The sequence below is a fragment of the Rutidosis leptorrhynchoides genome, chromosome 4, assembly GCF_046630445.1.
Source record: "Rutidosis leptorrhynchoides isolate AG116_Rl617_1_P2 chromosome 4, CSIRO_AGI_Rlap_v1, whole genome shotgun sequence".
Taxonomy (NCBI): domain Eukaryota; kingdom Viridiplantae; phylum Streptophyta; class Magnoliopsida; order Asterales; family Asteraceae; genus Rutidosis; species Rutidosis leptorrhynchoides.
In genome coordinates this window covers 586,746,771-586,765,772 of record NC_092336.1, presented here as the reverse complement: position 1 = coordinate 586,765,772, position 19,002 = coordinate 586,746,771, and the positions used below count along the sequence as shown (strand labels likewise).

At 32.5% G+C, this 19,002-nt stretch overlaps 1 protein-coding gene across 1 annotated transcript in view; it reads left to right on the top strand.

Annotated features, from left to right (window-relative positions):
* The first annotated feature begins 12,904 nt into the window (after window positions 1-12,904).
* Window positions 12,905-19,002, top strand: part of LOC139842886 (homeobox-leucine zipper protein ATHB-52-like) — an 80,097-nt gene continuing 73,999 nt past the window's right edge. Inside the window, exon 1 of the mRNA XM_071832986.1 lies at window positions 12,905-13,090. Coding sequence (XP_071689087.1) covers window positions 12,905-13,090 — 186 coding nt within the window. The remainder of the gene's footprint in view (window positions 13,091-19,002) is intronic.

The window sequence follows — 19,002 nt, the reverse complement described above, 5'->3', positions numbered from 1 at the left end:
TATATATATATATATATATATATATATATACATATATATAGCATGCTTATCCAACGTTCAACAACATAATATGGTTAACCATAACGCTATGGTCCTACCGGCACGTGGTTCACACCATACGCATTTGAGTCTCACTCTTTTATAGTACTATCGGCTCATGGTTCACACTTTGGCGCAACCGGCACGTGGTTCATGCCTCATTTTATAGTGCTACCGGCACGTGGTTCACACTTGATGCTACCGGCACGTGGTTCACATCATAATTTTATAGTGCTACCGGCACGTGGTTCACACTTGATGCTACCGGCACGTGGTTCACATCATAACACCCATCACATACATGTTATGGTACTACCAGCACGTGGTTCATACCATAACATTCACAAATAAATAAGCCATATACATGTACGCATAATTATTCCACTCACCTTATAGACTAGGCGATGAATTAACAACTCCGCAAGCTTCAAAGTGAAGTACCTAATACAATAAGTAAACATTCAATACATAACTAGTGGAATTAACCACAATACTCCCTCTTGAGCATTTAATGACCCAATTTGCATTAAATGGCTCAACTATGAAAGGACCCGTTCATATACATTATAAACGATTCACAATAGTTGATTACATTGCGAGGTATTTGACCTCTATATGATACATTTTACAAACATTGCATTCGTTTTTAAAAGACAATCTTTCTTTACATCGAAAATTGACAGGCATGCATACCATTTCATAATATCCACTATCCAACTATAAATTGATTTAATAATAATCTTTAATGAACTCAATGACTCGAATGCAACGTTCTTCGAAATATGCTATGAAAGACTCCAAGTAATATCTTTAAAATGAGCAAATGCACAGCGGAAGATTTCTTTAACACCTGAGAATAAACATGCTTTAAAGTGTCAACCAAAAGGTTGGTGAGTTCATTAGTTTATCATAATCATTTATTTCCATCATTTTAATAGACCACAAGAATTTCATTTCCAGTTCTCATAAATATACGTCCCATGCATAGAGACAAAAATAATCATTCATATGGTGAACACCTGGTAACCGACATTAACTAGATACATATAAGAATATCCCCTATCATTCCGGGATCCTCCTTCGGACATGATATAAATTTCGAAGTACTAAAGCATCCGGTACTTTGGATGGGGTTTGTTAGGCCCAATAGATCTATCTTTAGGATTCGCGTCAATTAGGGTGTCTGTTCCCTAATTCTTAGATTACCAGACTTTAATAAAAAGGGGCATATTCGATTTCGATAATTCAACCATAGAATGTAGTTTCAATTACTTGTGTCTATTTCGTCAAACATTTATAAAAGCGCATGTATTCTCAGTCCCAAAAATATAAAGGGTAAAAAGGCAAATGAAACTCACGCATATAAATATTGTAAAATAGTTAATAAAGCATTTGCATGTATTCTCAGCCCAAAAATGTATATAAAAAGGGAATAATGAAACTCACGCATATAAATATTGTAAAACAGTTAATAAAGCATTTGCATGTATTCTCAGCCCAAAAACGTAAAGAGTAAAAAGGGCAAATGAAACTCACCATACTGTATTTCGTAGTAAAAATACATATAACGTCATTGAACAAGTGCAAGGTTGGCCTCGGATTCACGAACCTAAATTAATTATATATATTTATGTGTTGGTCAATATTTGTCTAACAAATTAGGTTAAGTCATAGTGTACCACAATCCTAATGCTCGAGACTAATATGCAAAAGTCAATAAAAGTAAATTTGACTCAAAATAATTTCCAAAAATCTATACATGATTAATATATAGTTTAAATATCGTCGTTTTATATTTTTAAATATTTTTAAAAGATTTATTAGAGTAAATAATATAATTTATTTATTAATAAATAAAATTTTATATTAAATTTATATAATAAAATATACTTTTATATATATTAAGTAATAAAATTTATAGGGTTCATTTAATATCATAAAGATAATATGATAGGTATTATTAAAGTAAGTTATTACACGTAGTAAAATATGTTTGTATCACATATTTATTTGATAAAATAATATCTATAATGATAGTAAGTAAAAGTTGTATTATTTTGTAATAATAATTATTATTATAAAAATATCAATATTTATAATTACTAAGATGACATTATGATAAAACGATAATTCTAATTATGATAACTATAATATTTACGATAATTTTTAATATTATCTTTAAAATAATAATTCTATTTAAAATAATAATAATAATGATATTTTATAGTAACAATGACATTTCTATTAAAATGATAATTTTTGTTAAAATGATAGTTTTAATACTAACGATACTTTTAATAATAATAGTAATGAGAAAAATAATAAGAACGATAATTTTATCTAAATCAATATCTTATAATATTTTAATTTCATCATGATACTCTTACTCATTATTTCCTAATCGTTTCGTTTAATAGCTTTTAATCGTCTTTTATATCGTGTTCATAATAATGATAATAATAGTAATCAAAATAATTAGGTGTTACAAATATTTGTTTTAAATACACTAATATTAATAATGATAGTTACTATAACATTATTAACGATAATACTAATAATTATCTTAATGATAATATAGTAATAATAATAATAACAATAACAATAACCATTTTTAAATAATGATATATATATATATTAATAACGATAATAATAATAATAATAATACTAATAATAATAATTGGATAATAATAATAATACTAATTATAACTTTAACGATAATAACGATAGTAATAATAAAAAAATAACAATTTTTAATGATAAATCTCTTTTATTGATAAAGATAATAATAATCATAATAATAAGATAAAACTAGAACGACGATAAAAACGACGATAATAATAATCATTTTTAATAAAAATATCGAAAATTCAATTGATTATAACTTCTAATCCGTTCATCGAAACCATTCGATATCTAAAGGAAAAGTTCTTAATTTTTCGCTAGCTTTCCAAGGACATGCATATCTTATACCTTATCTCAACCGCAAGTGTAACTAATTCAACATTCAACCTAACCTGTCTAAGGGAAATATTAAAAGTACAAGCATGCATAATCCTAAATACTCGAGCACTAGTCAGGGATACACTATTAGTATGTAAAAGTTAAATTATGAGTACTCACGTATCAATATTGAGATTCAATACTGCAGGAAAGGTACGTAGACGCAACGGAAATGATAAACACTATATTGACCTCACGAGCATACCCATGAACCATACTCAATCACCTCCATAGCTATAACCCATAATTTTCTTAATCCTATCCCACTCGAAAAACAATTTCGAAATCACTCGGACAGCACTCTGTCGTAATATTTTATGTATACTAATAATATCTTGAAATAATACGGAGTAAATATATATATGTAAATCGATTGAGAGAGTTTAGAGAAAAATATTTTCAAGTTTCTATGAAATAATGAAACCTATTGAATTCTATTTATAATAGATTTTTGAATTATTAAAGTGAATTATTAAAGTATGAATTATTAAAGTGAATTATTAAAGTATGAATTATTAAAGTGAATTATTAAAGTATGAATTATTAAATTGAATTATTAAAGTATGAATTATTAAAGTGAATTATTAAAGTGAATTATTAAAGTTAAAGTAAAGTAAAAATAAAGTAAAGGTAAAGTTTAAGTATAGTAAAAGTATAAAACTATGTACGTATAATACGCATATAAATATATATAATATTAATTTAAATTGTTATATATATAAAATAAAATATAAATATCGTTATCTTTATCATAGTAGTTAAGTAATGAGTTGTCAAAAGTGATTCTAGATATTTATAAAAGTTATATACGTTTTAATAATAAAGTTCTTTTTAAACTGAAAACATTTTTGTACGTTTAAAACTAAATAGATCAATCGAGTCTTTATGAGATTCAATCTTCCACTATCCTTTGTCTAGTTCTCAATGATTGACAATTTGTTCTTATTTATAAATCACTTTACCATTTTCCGAATATTGTTAAAATGGAAAGATTTCTCAAATCAACGTGGGCCTTTCAATAGAGACTTGTAATCATAATTCAATATATCTGATAATTCAATCATTTGATCTTATCTTCTAATTCCATTGATAAACATTTTGAAACAGATACAATCATATAAAGTATTTAATCTAATATTTTGTTTACGTTTCAAGTTATAATATATATACACATATACATATATAATCATATTCGTTTAATGGTTCGTGAATCGTTGGAACTTGGCCGAGGGTGAATGAATGTATGAACATAGTTTAAAATTCTTGAAATTTAACTTAACAAATATTGCTTATCGTGTCGGAAACATATAAAGATTAAAGTTTAAATTTGGTTGGAAATTTACGGGTTGTCACAGTACCTACCCGTTAAAGAAATTTCGTCCCGAAATTTGAGTGGAAAGGTCGTGAATGATAATAAGTATGTTTTTATGATGCATACGGGCTGAAAATTAGAGTTTTATCATCAGCGAATAATTTGGATAAACAATCCATTTATATGAAGAGTACGAATGAAGCTAACATAGAAGAGTGAAATGAGTAAGTGTAGATTCATCTTATCATTTGACGTAGATATGATTGATTCCCAGATTTCAAGGGATTTGAAGAAAATCTTCTTAATAAGATTTGACACTCCGGTAATCAAGGGAATTAGGATCCGCTTTAAATGCGATCGTCCATTTTAATTGTTCTGTCAGATATTTTCTTATAAATTCACCTCCTTCGTTTCCTTACAACTCACACCTTCTGTTGATGCATTTTATGCAAGTCCCTAGTGTAGTAACCCGAACTAATCCATCCGAACGGAGTCTTCAACAGTTGGTTCCATTGCGATGATCGACTCCAAGTAAGGTCCTTAACATGAGCAAAAGCACAGCGGAAGACTTAATTCGTACCTGAGAATAACATGCTTTAAAAAGTCAACATAAAGTTGGTGAGATATATAGGTTTAATGCTAGCAGCGTTATAACAACCATGGACCACAAGATTTCATATATAAACACATAATACACTCGCAAGTGTATGAAAAGCATTCCAAGCAGTGGGCACCTGGTAACTAGCCTTAACAAGAGTGTGTACCCCTGAGTTATAATAATATGTGCACCGAATCAAGTGCGTTCTGTTAACCTCGAAGTACTAAACACCCGTTCTTCTAGTTTACTAGAACAACATCTGGGTGGGGGTGTAAAACCCGATAGATCTATCTTTAGGATTCGCGCCTACCAGTTCATAAACCAATAGTTAAAGTTACCAAGCTAGGGGATTTTTGATTCAAACCCATGTAGAACGTAATTTTAGTCACTTGTGTCCATAACGTAAATCATTTATAAAAATAGCGCATATATTCTCAGCCCAAAAATATTTAAAGTTTAAAAGGGGACTATATACTCACCTAATGTATTTTGTAGTAAAAATACATATAACATCATTGCTCAAGTATAAGGTTGGCATCGGATTCACGAACCTTCAAAAAGATTTGCTAAAAAGAAATGCCTAGGATAGGACTCGAACCCGAGACCTCTCGTTCCACATACACACAACACCCTTAACCATTGGTCCATTACCATTTTCTGAATTAAATTGCATCCCATGTATATATATCTCGTTAACTCTGTATCGGCCCACTACTACAACAGATTTCGGCCCAACAATTAGATTATCTAATCCAACAGATTTTCGGCCCAACTCTGTTTCCTTAAGCCCGATTAAATTTTTCTTTTAAGGTTTGCCAGCCATATATGTTACTCCGTATAACATTAATCTTTATAAATAAATACGGAGTATATCTAAAAGGATCCTAGGGTTGCGAGATTTTGTATCTTTTCTTTTCTTTACCAACCGACAATCACAGCAAGGAATAAAGGAAACTTGATAGTGATAGTTTTTGGATTCGATATAAACAGAAGAAAAATTAGTTTTATGTTCAATTAACCATTTTCATCTTTATCATATAATCCCGTCATCACCACCCATATCATCAACGTTTTCGCTTGCTGCAATCATCATCATATTTATCGTTAATCTTCATCACACGTATCCATTATCATCAATATCATCCAGTGTGTTTCTAACCGGAGTAAAACAGAAGTAATAACACAACTTTACAACGAAGTGGGTTTGTTTGTAATAGAGATAGGTTTTTCATAAAATGGTGTTGGGTTTAGGTAATCGAAGGTTGTCGAGTAAGTGGGTTGTGGGGTGGTGACTTAAAGTGAAACTTTGGTTGCGGCAACAGTAGGTAAACAGAAACAGGATAACTCGAGTAGCAGCAGGACAATTACAGGCAGTAACAAGCTAGTTGCAGGTTGTCATGGTGTGATTCAAAGAAGATGATTTTAATGGTGGTTAAATGAGTTTCAATGATGTTTGTGATCGTGGGTTTGTTTGGGTTCACAAGTTCACCGAAAGAGAAGAAGAGTGGTAGAGAGGGGGAGAGAAAATAGAGAGGGAGTGGTGGTGTTCTTGATAGCGGTTTAAGGTGATTAATGGCCGGTGGTTTGATAGTAGTTTAATGGTATTGATCATTATATTGGTGTTTGTTGTGACCGGAGACAGAAACAGTGGAGGTGGTGTGTGGTTGCTTCGGTTTAAAGGAGAGACAAGGAGACTAGGGTTTTGGTGTTTGGTTCAAGGGTGGTGAAAGGTGTCGATGGATGAGGTGTTAGAGGGTGGTCTCCTCGGTGGTTATTGCCATGGTTGTGGTGGCGGTGGTTTGGGTTCAAGAAGGTGGTGGGTTGTTTTGGAGGGAGGCGATGGTGGTATTGCGGTGGTAGAAGAATGGTACACGATGGTTGTTTGTTTTGTGGGTTGTCGAGAGAAGGAAGAAAACAGAACCGTATAATTAGTTTCCAAGATAGAAGTCGATTTCGAGTTTTTGATGTTTTGAGTCACATACAGAGGACTTCATGCCTTACATCTCAATTTCTGTTTATAATTCAGTCTAAAGTAATTGTTGTTGAGAACAACTTGTAAACGATCGCTTGATTTATATTATTGATGTCTCGACATATAGAATCAATATAAGAAGAAGATACCAAAAATTTGAAAAGTAGAAAACAATGTTCTTGATTTGATCCCGTGATAAATTTGATAGATATGTCAATTATAAGACAAATTTAACAGGAACGATAATGACTGATACAAAAATCGTTTTATCAAGTTTATATAATTTTTATATTCCTATCAGTATTTTATATTTATTTATATATATATGAATACAAATTTTTATAAAATACGTAATAATATTAATTATATAATTATTAATATTTAATATTAATTTTAATATTAATAAAGAAACGAATTATGATAATTATAGTAATAGAATTAATGATGATAGTAATACAAGTAATGATATCAAAATTTCTAGATATAACTAATAATTATTTTGTATCTTATTTTACATATTAAAATCTGATGTTTAAATTATATTTTAAAATTTTAAATTATTATATATAACTATATATATAAAACAATCGTTTGTGAATCGTCGGGCATGGTCAAAAGGGAAAATAATTATCTGAAAATAGATTTCAAACCTTCTAGACTCAACATTACAGGTTTTTGCTTATCATGTCGGAAACATGTAAAGTTTAGAGTTTAATTTTGGTCGAAAATTTCCGGGTCGTTACAGTACCCACCCGTTAAAAAAATTTCGTCCCCGAAATTTGGTAGTGGTTGTCATAAATAACAATAGGAATGTTTTCATGACGAATATGAGGTAATATAGAAGTTTTATCATTATTGGAAAATATAGATAAAACGATTCGATCATATGAAGCGCACGAGTGAAATTACCACAAAAGAGTGAAATGAGTAAATGTGGAATTGTTTTAACTGATGACGTGATTATGATTGATTTCCGGGATTTACGGGATTTAAAGAATTTCTTACGTAATAAGATTTGGTTCTTCGGCGACTTAGAAAACAGAATCTCCTTTGATTTAAAGCGGTAATCTGTTTCGATTTCTTTGTCAGATATTTTACTATAAAACTACTCCCTTCGTTTCTTCTTCCCGTCCTTGAGTCAAGTGAATAATGATCCGAAATTTGTAAGCATGAAATTTAGAATTGAACATAGCTGATGTTCTTAGAAAAGCACGAGTTTGATTGGTCAAATTACCAGAATATCCAGAAAGATAGAACTATCAAGACGATATGTTCTTAATATGTTTGGAGATTAGGTAGAATATAAGAGCCGTGTAACATGGCACATGATGATGGTACTGTGAATCATCATCTTCCATTAGAAACTTAACATGACTTATTGTAATATAATGAAGTTGATCAAGTTTCATTATATTATACTAATTCATGTATCAGTTCCCAACACTACTTCAAAACATTCATATTTAAACTCGAAGATTTCAGAATTTAGAAACTAACACAGTTTCTTTGCAGATATTACGGAGGAATAAATGATTTCAGATAAGGATAGCTGTGAGAATATCTTCAGAAATATTGAGGATATTTATAATGAAAGATATGATAATATCTTGGAGTTTCTAATGTCGAAGGATGATGATGAAGATTGACCCGTAAGGGTTTAGATTCGGAAACAAGGTGTTCACTAAAGATTTCATTAGAAACAGAATCATCTAGATTCTTTAAATACAGAGTTTGGTCCTTGTATTTGTCCTTGGTCTCTTTCATGGTTAGCTCAATCCGATTTTCAATACCATATTTTCCATCGGGTGTTCCTAACACCTCCTTCTTTATCATCAACTTTTGGTCATTAAGATCATCTACAACATGCTGCTTCGTCAGCATTTTCAAAGTTAACGAATTTGGGTCATTGGTTTTCAAACCGAGGTGATTTTAAGAGATTTGTGTTTTTAGATGATTTAACGCTGATGGTAGTATGGTGGAATATAAAAGGTTCTCCAGTAACGACGGCGAAAGGGTACGTATATTTTGAGATTATAATAAAAGTAGTCTTACTGAGAAATCGAAGTGGAGCTGTGACAAAATCAGCTTCTTGAAAAGGAATTGTGTGGTTGTTTTTGCTAATAAATGATAAGGAATTCGACGTGGATATGTTTTAACTAAAATTTTGGTTTCGAAAGTTTTTCAGATGCATAATGTATGCATAAATCTTTCTTCCGTAGACGAGGTGCGGCTGGTTCAACTTCTCGATCGATGTGTTTTCAAGAATCATGAAAAGATTTGAACGCGGATTGTAATTGTCGAGGTACCAATGAGGTTTAAGATGAAATCAAGTGGCAAGCTTGAAGAATTAATTAGTTTCATATGTTATAATCAATATTTTAATTTAATTCATTTTAATTGTCCAAAGTTAGCAGTCCAATAGTCCGATGGTTCAATGATTCATATATAATTTAATATATAATATTCAAATTAAATAATACGTATCGTGACCCGTGTACCGGTCTCGGTGTCGATCACAACTCAAAGTATATATATATTTTGGAATCAACTCCGACCCTGTATAGCCAACTCCCACCTTCACATATAGAGTGTCTACGGTTGTTCCGAAATATATATATAGATGGGTCGATATGATAAGTCGAAACCTTGCATACGTGTCCCGTTATTTAAAGTGCGTAAAAGTAAATAACAGAAATTAAATGACGATAAATAAAATTGCGAGAATGTAAATTGCGATAAATTAAATGTTAATCAGTTAGCTGGGAACAGTTAGCCGGAACAGTTAGCGTGAAATCCTATCACAATTTCAATTAATTAATTCGTTTGTTTCTAACACTTTTTATTTTTGTCCAATGTTTTCTTCGTTATGCCACTTGTTGGATTCTGATAGGTCAAAATCCAAATATGAAATTTGAATAGAAATGGTTATTCTGTGGTGAACGAATACGTATATCTGTAGTTGTAAGTAGGATAGTAAATGATTGTTGAATCAGATTCGAAGAATGTACAGTGTAACTTATTAATGTGAATTCTAAATATTCCTCGGGTACTACCCACCCGTTAAAATATTTTTATCATTAAAAGTTTGTACAAAAGAATTTTTAATTACAATCTTTATGAAAATATACTTGCATATATATTTTCATCGGATGAAATCATGGATTTAATGAGTCAATAAGATATTATACTCATTGATTTATTGTTAGCACTTGATTACATGATCTCTAAAACATTAGAGATTACATAATTTCCATGTCGAATGAAGGTAAATGAGGTAGAACAATACGTAGAACGAAATCAATCGATGTAGAACGATATGTAAAACAAAGATTATACTTGAAGTACAGATGATGATATGAATGCGTGTGATGTTGATATCCGAGGTACAGATCGTGACGTGGAGATTTATGACGTGATTGTGGTTGGCATGATAAGAGTATTGTCGGCGTTGATGATGGTGGTACGGTTTATGCTGCTGGTGCTGCTGCTGGTGTTTGTAACCTCCGCACCATGTTCTCCAAAATCGTCACACGAGCGCGTAGTTCGTTAACTTCTTCTAGTACTACGGGATGATTGACGGTTGAAGCAAGCGAATGAATAGGATTCGAAATATGGGATGGTATGTAATAGTGATGAGATATTCGGTCAAAGGGGAGAGAAAATGGTTTCTCGAACAGGTTCGCCGGTAAGCGCTTCAGGTTGAAAAGGGCAATTTGGTGGATGGAAGAGATCTTTGATGTGAAATGATTTTCAGATATCGGATGATATTCTAACTATATAGAATATCTATATATATAGTCCTAAAGATTTCGTAGACTACGGAGGAATTTACGGCATATGTCAGGCAAGGCTACGGATGCGCTAAGATATGAATTTTGTCTATACACTATCAATGCAGTAAGTGCAGTAAGATGTGTCTAGACTTATGAATGATAAGCAGGCAATTCCCTAAGGATGATAAGCAGATGGTTTCCGACTAGAATAATAAGCAAAACTTTTTGACATGTAGACACGGTCAAAGTCCAGACTCACTAATGTATCCTAACAACTACCAGTTAGACACACTAATGCAAGGCCTGGTTCGCTATGACCAACGCTCTGATACCAACTGTAGTAACCCGAACTAATCCATCCGAACGGAGTCTTCAACAGTTGGTTCCATTGCGATGATCGACTCCAAGTAAGGTCCTTAACATGAGCAAAAGCACAGCGGAAGACTTAATTCGTACCTGAGAATAACATGCTTTAAAAAGTCAACATAAAGTTGGTGAGATATATAGGTTTAATGCTAGCAGCGTTATAACAACCATGGACCACAAGATTTCATATATAAACACATAATACACTCGCAAGTGTATGAAAAGCATTCCAAGCAGTGGGCACCTGGTAACTAGCCTTAACAAGAGTGTGTACCCCTGAGTTATAATAATATGTGCACCGAATCAAGTGCGTTCTGTTAACCTCGAAGTACTAAACACCCGTTCTTCTAGTTTACTAGAACAACATCTGGGTGGGGGTGTAAAACCCGATAGATCTATCTTTAGGATTCGCGCCTACCAGTTCATAAACCAATAGTTAAAGTTACCAAGCTAGGGGATTTTTGATTCAAACCCATGTAGAACGTAATTTTAGTCACTTGTGTCCATAACGTAAATCATTTATAAAAATAGCGCATATATTCTCAGCCCAAAAATATTTAAAGTTTAAAAGGGGACTATATACTCACCTAATGTATTTTGTAGTAAAAATACATATAACATCATTGCTCAAGTATAAGGTTGGCATCGGATTCACGAACCTTCAAAAAGATTTGCTAAAAAGAAATGCCTAGGATAGGACTCGAACCCGAGACCTCTCGTTCCACATACACACAACACCCTTAACCATTGGTCCATTACCATTTTCTGAATTAAATTGCATCCCATGTATATATATCTCGTTAACTCTGTATCGGCCCACTACTACAACAGATTTCGGCCCAACAATTAGATTATCTAATCCAACAGATTTTCGGCCCAACTCTGTTTCCTTAAGCCCGATTAAATTTTTCTTTTAAGGTTTGCCAGCCATATATGTTACTCCGTATAACATTAATCTTTATAAATAAATACGGAGTATATCTAAAAGGATCCTAGGGTTGCGAGATTTTGTATCTTTTCTTTTCTTTACCAACCGACAATCACAGCAAGGAATAAAGGAAACTTGATAGTGATAGTTTTTGGATTCGATATAAACAGAAGAAAAATTAGTTTTATGTTCAATTAACCATTTTCATCTTTATCATATAATCCCGTCATCACCACCCATATCATCAACGTTTTCGCTTGCTGCAATCATCATCATATTTATCGTTAATCTTCATCACACGTATCCATTATCATCAATATCATCCAGTGTGTTTCTAACCGGAGTAAAACAGAAGTAATAACACAACTTTACAACGAAGTGGGTTTGTTTGTAATAGAGATAGGTTTTTCATAAAATGGTGTTGGGTTTAGGTAATCGAAGGTTGTCGAGTAAGTGGGTTGTGGGGTGGTGACTTAAAGTGAAACTTTGGTTGCGGCAACAGTAGGTAAACAGAAACAGGATAACTCGAGTAGCAGCAGGACAATTACAGGCAGTAACAAGCTAGTTGCAGGTTGTCATGGTGTGATTCAAAGAAGATGATTTTAATGGTGGTTAAATGAGTTTCAATGATGTTTGTGATCGTGGGTTTGTTTGGGTTCACAAGTTCACCGAAAGAGAAGAAGAGTGGTAGAGAGGGGGAGAGAAAATAGAGAGGGAGTGGTGGTGTTCTTGATAGCGGTTTAAGGTGATTAATGGCCGGTGGTTTGATAGTAGTTTAATGGTATTGATCATTATATTGGTGTTTGTTGTGACCGGAGACAGAAACAGTGGAGGTGGTGTGTGGTTGCTTCGGTTTAAAGGAGAGACAAGGAGACTAGGGTTTTGGTGTTTGGTTCAAGGGTGGTGAAAGGTGTCGATGGATGAGGTGTTAGAGGGTGGTCTCCTCGGTGGTTATTGCCATGGTTGTGGTGGCGGTGGTTTGGGTTCAAGAAGGTGGTGGGTTGTTTTGGAGGGAGGCGATGGTGGTATTGCGGTGGTAGAAGAATGGTACACGATGGTTGTTTGTTTTGTGGGTTGTCGAGAGAAGGAAGAAAACAGAACCGTATAATTAGTTTCCAAGATAGAAGTCGATTTCGAGTTTTTGATGTTTTGAGTCACATACAGAGGACTTCATGCCTTACATCTCAATTTCTGTTTATAATTCAGTCTAAAGTAATTGTTGTTGAGAACAACTTGTAAACGATCGCTTGATTTATATTATTGATGTCTCGACATATAGAATCAATATAAGAAGAAGATACCAAAAATTTGAAAAGTAGAAAACAATGTTCTTGATTTGATCCCGTGATAAATTTGATAGATATGTCAATTATAAGACAAATTTAACAGGAACGATAATGACTGATACAAAAATCGTTTTATCAAGTTTATATAATTTTTATATTCCTATCAGTATTTTATATTTATTTATATATATATGAATACAAATTTTTATAAAATACGTAATAATATTAATTATATAATTATTAATATTTAATATTAATTTTAATATTAATAAAGAAACGAATTATGATAATTATAGTAATAGAATTAATGATGATAGTAATACAAGTAATGATATCAAAATTTCTAGATATAACTAATAATTATTTTGTATCTTATTTTACATATTAAAATCTGATGTTTAAATTATATTTTAAAATTTTAAATTATTATATATAACTATATATATAAAACAATCGTTTGTGAATCGTCGGGCATGGTCAAAAGGGAAAATAATTATCTGAAAATAGATTTCAAACCTTCTAGACTCAACATTACAGGTTTTTGCTTATCATGTCGGAAACATGTAAAGTTTAGAGTTTAATTTTGGTCGAAAATTTCCGGGTCGTTACACCTAGACATCTACCCACGTCCATTGCAGGTACAACAGTTTACAGGCCACCATGATTGCTCGTTATTATCCTATACGTGTTTGTATGTGGTTACAGGAACTGCAGGAACGAGATTTAGATGTTTGACTATGTTAGACTTAGTCAGACGTACGAGTGAAGCCTCACTAGTACACCTGACAGGCTCATACGTACGGCTGATACTGAGCTAAGTCACAATTACAACCTAAATGAGAAGACACGAGTGAGTGATCATCCGTACGGCTGATGAAGCCAACTTGTACGTGTGATGAATGAATCGTATGGGTGAGTCAACAACATGGGTATATAAAGTCTTATGTTCTTCAATTTTAGGTTAAGCCTCTCATTTGTTACACACACTCAGATCTAGTGAGCTCCTCCAATTTTCTCTCAGTCCAAATCACCCAGGTGGTGAATAATAGCTCTAGGTGTTGATCTAATCACACTTGATTTAGTTGTGGTTTGACTAAATTAATTCAAAAAAAAAAAAATTAACCTATTCACTAGAGGGTTTGATTCACTTATTCCGCCATTGTGTGAGTTAAATCTATTGATTTCTAAGTTCCTAGTCATGTTTCATCACCTTCTATTCTTTCCCCCTCAACTCATATTTTAAAGTATTCATAAATATGCTCCATCCAGTTCTGATTCTCGATATACTTCTAACTTTCATATTGGTCATTCTTCTTTTTCATCTACCGCCGGAAGAATCTATTTACTTCTACTATACTCTTGGGTTTATAGTGTTTCTAGTTCTCCCGTGTCTTTATATTGCTATATGCATCGATATATATAGTTTATAATTTCTGGTTTATCGTTGGGCTTTATATGTTCCCTTATATTTCAAAGTCTCTGCTTCTGTCTTCTATAATCATTATCATTAACAGTTAATGCTCTCTTTTATTTGCTGTAATTTATACCCCAATTTTTATTTCGGAGTTTTGTCCTTTTGTTTCTTCTTCTTGCGATTAAGCACCGTTTGTAATGGTCCAGAATTCACAGATATGAATTTCAGAATGAACATTGTTAATGTTCTAGGAAGGAAATTGTGATGGCACGATCTTGACTTGTCAAATTACTAGAATACCTTGGAAAAGGCCGAATCATCAAGAAATATTTTCTTGATATTTTAGAGGTTAAATAGAATACAAGAGTCGTATAACATGGCACATGATGATATTATGATCTGTGAATCATCACGTTCCATTTAGAAACTCAGCATGACTTACTGTAATATAATCACGTTGATCAAGTGTCATTATATTATACTAATTCATGCTTCAGTTCCCAACACTACTTCAAAATAATCCTATTTTAAACTTGAATGTTTCAGAATTTAGAAACTAAAATAGTTTCTTTTATGATGTAATACAGATAGCGCAAAGAGGTAAATGATTTCAAATAAGAAAAATTAAGAAAATATCTTCAGAAATATGGAGGATATTTATAATGAAAGATATGATGATATTTTAGAATTTCTAATATCAGAGGATGATGAAGAATATTGTCCGCAGGGGTTTAGAGTCAGGAGCAAGGTATTCGTTAATGACTTCAGCAGGTACTGAATCATTTGGATCCTTTGAAGTCAGGTTCAGTCTTTGTAATTTGTCCAAAGCCTCCTTCCTATTTTGCTCAATCCGTTTTCCAGTTCCAAAACTTCTCTTTTTCTGCGCTTTGCCAGCACACTTCATCATTATCATTCAGCTTTTACCATTTAAAGTCGTTTTTAGTTTTTGCTGCTTCATCAGCATTTTTTCCATTTTCGGAGAACCAATTCTTAGTTCGGAGTGTTTTTCATAAACTTCACATTCAAATTAAGTCCAGAAGATAGACGTTATATATACACATATAACTGTTGGCGTAGACATGCTGTGAGATTTCAAAATACTGATTGCTAATTCCCAATGATTCATATGGCAATTCTCATTACAAGATGCGAATGAGTAAATGATGGGGTTTCAATAAATAATTATAATGACTTTTTGGAGAGGCTAAAGTCAAAGGGTAATGAAGTTGTTGGTACATCTGCTAATAATGTGGTGGAATGTAAAAGGTTCCCTGATAACGATGGTGTATATCTCAAGGTTATAATAAGGTTAGTCTGACTGAAAAGTCGAAGTTGACTTGCTGGAGCTGTGACAAAACTGGCTACTTTGAATAGGAGTCGCAAAGTTATTTTTGCTAATAAATGCCAAAGAATCTGACGCGGATACGTTGTTTAAACTTTTACTTTAGTTTCAAGAGTTTTTCGGGTACATAACTGTGGGTAACATGTGGTTGGATCATCATCTCGATTGCTCATCATTCAAAGTGTCTTCAGAAATTTTCGAAGGGTTTGAACACATATTGTAATCGTTAACATACATTTGATGTTCTAACACAGTTTTGAAGTCAAAATATAGCTTGTGAAAGATGTAAGGATCTAAGAGTGATGATTTTGGTCATATCTCGAGTTGAATTTTGAGATTTCAAAATCAGAATATGTAATTAAATTTTGAATGAGTATGGTTGTTTTGATTTCTATAAAAGAATGTATATTGTTGTGAAAGTTGGGGGTATAATGGATAATTTACTGAATCAGATTCGAAGAATGTAACATATTAATTGTGAATTTATATATCTCTCGGGTATTACCTACCCGTTAAAAAAATTTCACAATTAATATTTTGTACAAAGGAATTTTATTACAGTCTTTATGAAAATATATATATGTATATTTTCTTCAGATGTAACATAGATTTAATGAGTTAATGTTAAATTAAACTCATTTGATTTACGGTTGAAACTTGAATTTAATAATCCCTAAAGTCTTTAAAAAGTACATAACTTTTACGCAGTATTTCTTTAATGACATTGAAATTATGAATCAATACTTCGTTATTTGTTGATGTATGATGTTCGGTTCGTGGAATTCTTGTGAATTTCGCAAAGTACGAATGATGTTATCTGAAAAGTTTCGGGTACATCGATGATGAAAGTGTAAAATCAAATATATACTTGATTTATTATGAATTGGAATTTGTTGAATTGTGACAGAGATTGTAGTTAATGCTGGTTAAGTTGCGGCCGAAGGACGTACATTATTGCATATTTGTAATATGAATTAACCGAGTAGTTTAGATTCACACACAATAGTTTAGCACGGAAAGATTTATTTCAAAATATATATATATATAATATACATATAATTTCTTGAGAGGGAATGAGTTAATTCTTCATAACTCGTTGATACAATATACACGTTATTGATTCGTAATGATGTCCATAGTGATTCTTGAACTGACGGAGTTTGTGATGTTATCTGTGTTGTTGATTCGGATGTTGACTGTACTGACGATGCTGGTAACGCTGACGGTACTGTTGATGCTGTTGGTAAAGCAAGTTTAGCTTGTTAATCACGCACCATTTTTGTCAGGGTTTCTACTCTTCCTTCTATCATTTTGGTTCGCTTAACTGATTTATGGTTAGGGCTAGATTAGATAATCTCTAAGACTTTAGAGATTACATAATCGCCGCAGAATGTTTCTCCAATGAAGTTATGAATTAATACTTCGTCAGTTATTGTTGTTGGTACTCCTTGGTATCTATGGTGCGTATGACGTTGATGCTCGTGGGACAGATTGTGAAGTTGAGGTTTACGACGCGGTTGTGGTTGGAGGTGGTAATGGTACTGTTGGCGTTGATGATGGTGGTACTGGTTATGCTGCTGATGCTGCTGCTGGTGTTTGTAATCTCTGCACCATATTCTCCAAAGCCACTACCCGAGCGCGAAGCTCGTTGACTTCTTCTATTACACCGCGGTGATTGTCGGTTCGGACGAGCGGATAAATAAAATATAAAATTTGATGTAATATATAATCGTAACGAGATACTCTGGAAATGAGCGAGAAAATGGTGTTTCAGACAGGTTCGCCGGTAAGTGCTTTAGGTTCTTCGTCAAGAGGGCAATGTGGTAGATGGAAGGGATCACCTTCTTCTTGTTTCCAATGATTGAGGAGGCTACGAATCCATCCCCAATTCATCCAGAATAGGTGATGACTGATTGGTTGATCTATTCCGGTCACACTGCTTTCGGAGCTTGAATGGGATTCCATTTCAGAATCTGAGTGACTTGAACTGATGACGAATTCCATTTCGTACGATTGGATAAAGGATTTTTTTTTTTTTCGATATGAAATGATTTTGGCTAACGGATGGTATTCTAATTACATAGATATATATATATATATATATATATATATATATATATATATATATATATATATATATATATATATATATATATATATATATATATCAAAAGATTTCGTAGATTGCGGAGGACTTTGCGGGATATGTCAGGCAAAGTTTAAAGTAACAGATACGATAAGATATGAGTTAGCAGATATGCTAAGATATGAATTTTTGTCTATACACAATTCATGCAATCAATGCAGCAAGATGTGTCTTAGACTAAAAATGATAAGCAGGTAATTTCCTGAGGATGATAAGTAGTTAATTTTCGATACAAAATGATAAGCAAAACTTTTGACATGCAGACACGGTCGAAGTCCAGACTCACTAATGCATCCTATCGACTTATCAGTTAGACACACTAATGCAGACCTGGTTCGCTAAGACCACCGCTCTGATACCAACTGAAAGGACCCGTTCATATACATTATAAACAATTCACAATAGTTGATTACATTGCGAGGTATTTGACCTCTATATGATACATTTTACAAACATTGCATTCGTTTTTAAAAGACAATCTTTCTTTACATCGAAAATTGACAGGCATGCATACCATTTCATAATATCCACTATCCAACTATAAATTGATTTAATAATAATCTTTGATGAACTCAATGACTCGAATGCAACGTTCTTCGAAATATGCTATGAAAGACTCCAAGTAATATCTTTAAAATGAGCAAATGCACAGCGGAAGATTTCTTTAACACCTGAGAATAAACATGCTTTAAAGTGTCAACCAAAAGGTTGGTGAGTTCATTAGTTTATCATAATCATTTATTTCCATCATTTTAATAGACCACAAGAATTTCATTTCCAGTTCTCATAAATATACGTCCCATGCATAGAGACAAAAATAATCATT